This window comes from Guillardia theta (assembly GCF_000315625.1).
Source record: "Guillardia theta CCMP2712 unplaced genomic scaffold GUITHscaffold_123, whole genome shotgun sequence".
NCBI classification, from domain to species: Eukaryota; class Cryptophyceae; order Pyrenomonadales; family Geminigeraceae; genus Guillardia; species Guillardia theta.
In genome coordinates, this window is record NW_005434551.1 from 196,527 (window position 1) to 199,026 (window position 2,500).

General features: G+C 56.7%; 3 protein-coding genes across 3 annotated transcripts; 2 read left to right on the forward strand and 1 right to left on the reverse strand.

Annotated features, from left to right (window-relative positions):
- Nucleotides 1-140: 140 nt before the first annotated feature.
- GUITHDRAFT_118237 (hypothetical protein) lies at nucleotides 141-617 on the forward strand (the record flags this gene model as incomplete). Its single annotated transcript, XM_005822562.1, has 1 exon — nucleotides 141-617. The coding sequence occupies one exon, from the start codon at nucleotides 141-143 to the stop codon at nucleotides 615-617; it is 477 nt and encodes a 158-aa protein (XP_005822619.1).
- Nucleotides 618-1,004: 387 nt separating this feature from the next.
- Nucleotides 1,005-1,277, reverse strand: GUITHDRAFT_79652 (hypothetical protein; the record flags this gene model as incomplete). Its single annotated transcript, XM_005822563.1, has 1 exon — nucleotides 1,005-1,277. The coding sequence occupies one exon, from the start codon at nucleotides 1,275-1,277 to the stop codon at nucleotides 1,005-1,007; it is 273 nt and encodes a 90-aa protein (XP_005822620.1).
- A 17-nt stretch (nucleotides 1,278-1,294) lies between these two features.
- On the forward strand, nucleotides 1,295-1,500 carry GUITHDRAFT_79688 (hypothetical protein; the record flags this gene model as incomplete). Its single annotated transcript, XM_005822564.1, has 2 exons — nucleotides 1,295-1,358; nucleotides 1,382-1,500. Coding segments are annotated over 2 exons (183 nt in total), but the record flags the coding sequence as incomplete, so codon positions are not given.
- Between the last annotated feature and the right edge of the window lie 1,000 nt (nucleotides 1,501-2,500).

Here is a 2,500-nt window from a genome sequence, read left to right on the forward strand (position 1 = left end):
TCTGCTTCACAGCACGCGATTTGCTCTCTTATTCCGAAGTTCGTCGCTCTCTTCCTATTTATCTCTCACTTTCTCCCTCCCTCCCTTTGTCTCTGCCTCTCCCTGCCCACGCTGCCCTTCTCCAGAGCAAATTTTTGCAAATGAATACGCTGACAGTTCAGACCGCCTCGACGCTGACTCAGGCGGCAGACATCGACTCCAACCTGCTCTACCTGCCCATTCAAATTGAGTCGGACCGAGCAGAGGAACCCAGAGAAATCCTGGCGCTACTGGACACGGGGGCGCAGGCATCCATTCTCTCGCGTGCGATTGTAGACGAACTCCGGTTATCTACGCACAAGATCGCCACCCCGGTGAAGGTACAGTCCGCCAAAGACGACAGATCGGTTATAATTCGGGACGCATGTCACCTTGACTTCCGGATCACAGGCACTGACGTCAGGGCTCAGGAGGAGTTCCTCATCCTTGATGCACACGCGGCGTTAAAGATGCAGATCGACTTCTATGAACGACGGATTTCCATTCCCTCCTCGACCCACCCCGGACGTCGACAGCAGTTTCCTGTCGCTATGATGTTCCCGCGTGGTCTGTCACAGTGCCGACACGCTATGCCATGACATGCGACACAATCTAGCAGGATCGAGGCCTCTGTCTCTGTCTCTACCCTCTTTAAACTCCCTCTATCCTCCCTCCCTCCTCACTCTCTGTCTGTCTGTCTGTCTGTCTGTCTGTCTGTCTGTCTGTCTGTCTGTCTGTCTGTCTGTCTGTCTGTCTCTCCCTTTGTCCCTCAATCCTCTTCTCTTGTCTACCTCCCTCTTTGCTCTACCCTCTTTAACCACCCTCTATCCTCCCAATGTGATTTCTGCCCAGTGCTCTGAATGTCAACCTCTCCTCTCGTCTACCTCCCTCTTTGCTCTACCCTCTTTAACCTCCCTCTATCCTCCCTCCCTCTCTAGATGCTCTCCCTCCTTCCTCTCTCTTCCGCGGCTCCAATTGTTCTACCTCTAATCATTCAGTCTTTGTATTTCTCTCTCCCTGTTTCCGGTGAGCTCAATGAGAACAGAAATCTCATGTAGAACAAAAGGGTAAAAGCTCACTTGATTTTGATTTTCAGTATGAATACAAACTGTGAAAGCATGGCCTATCGATCCTTTAGATGCTGGGAGTTTCAGCCTAGAGGTGTCAGAAAAGTTACCACAGGGATAACTGGCTTGTGGCAGCCAAGCGTTCATAGCGACGTTGCTTTTTGATCCTTCGATGTCGGCTCTTCCTATCATTGCGAAGCAGAATTCGCCAAGTGTTGGATTGTTCACCCACTAATAGGGAACGTGAGCTGGGTTTAGACCGTCGTGAGACAGGTTAGTTTTACCCTACTGATGAGAGGTTGTCGTAATGGTAATTCAACTTAGTACGAGAGGAACCGTTGATTCAGATACTTGGTATTTTCGCTTAGCTGAGAAGCTAGTGGCGAGAAGCTACCATCTGCAGGATTATGACTGAACGCCTCTAAGTCAGAATCCATGCCAGAAACGATGACGGCTGCCCGATGACATGAGTACCGATAGCCTAGGCCTGTACCGTAAGAGTGGCGACGGGTCGCGCGGTGAGACCGCGCGCCCGGTCCACGGAGATCAATTTCGAGAGTTGGGCGCAGGAGATCCTTTGCAGACGACTTAACAAGCAACGGGGTATTGTAAGCAGTAGAGTAGCCTTGTTGCTACGATCTGCTGAGATTAAGCCTTGGTTGTAGGATCTGTGGCCGCGCGGCGTGGTTAGTGCTAACAACTGACCGGGGCGCCGCGGACGGGGCCCTTTCCAAACAAACAAACAAACACACCAGTCCCTGCCGCGATCCATCGAGAGGCGCGGCCGCAAGGCGCGGGTTCGACCCCCGCGAGGGACGGCCTGTACGGTCATACCTGGTTGGAAACGCCGGATCCCGTCCGATCTCCGAAGCTAAGCAACCATGGGCGTGTCTAGTACTCGGGTGGGGGACCACCGGGGAAGCGCACGTACCGTACAGAACCACACATTTCACTGACTGGGAGGACTCTGAGGCGGGCTGCCGCGGGAGCCGCAGGGCCTTCTGAGTTGCCGCCGCAGCCGCCGCAGCCTCTACCTGACTGACTCGCCGCCGCCGCCACCGCCGCCGCCGCAGCCTCTACCTGACTGATCGGACTCGCCGCCACCGCAGCCGCCGCCGCCGCAGCCTTTAACGGAGTTGCCGCCGCCGCCGCCGCCGCGGGAGCCGCCGCACTGCGGCAGTGAAAAATGGCTAAGTCCGTGAGCTCTGAGGCGGACTCTGAGGCGGGCCTACCTACTCTGAGGCGGGCCTGCTCTCCACCATCCCCCACCCCCCTTCCGCCCCCGCCCCACCCCCTGCCCCCCGCCTGCCTCCCCCCCCGCACCAAAGATCGCCCAAGTCCCAGGTCTCTGAGGCGGGCCTGTGCGGGAGCGGCCCCCCAGTTCTCCCCGCCGCCGCGACCAGGCTGGCCCCATC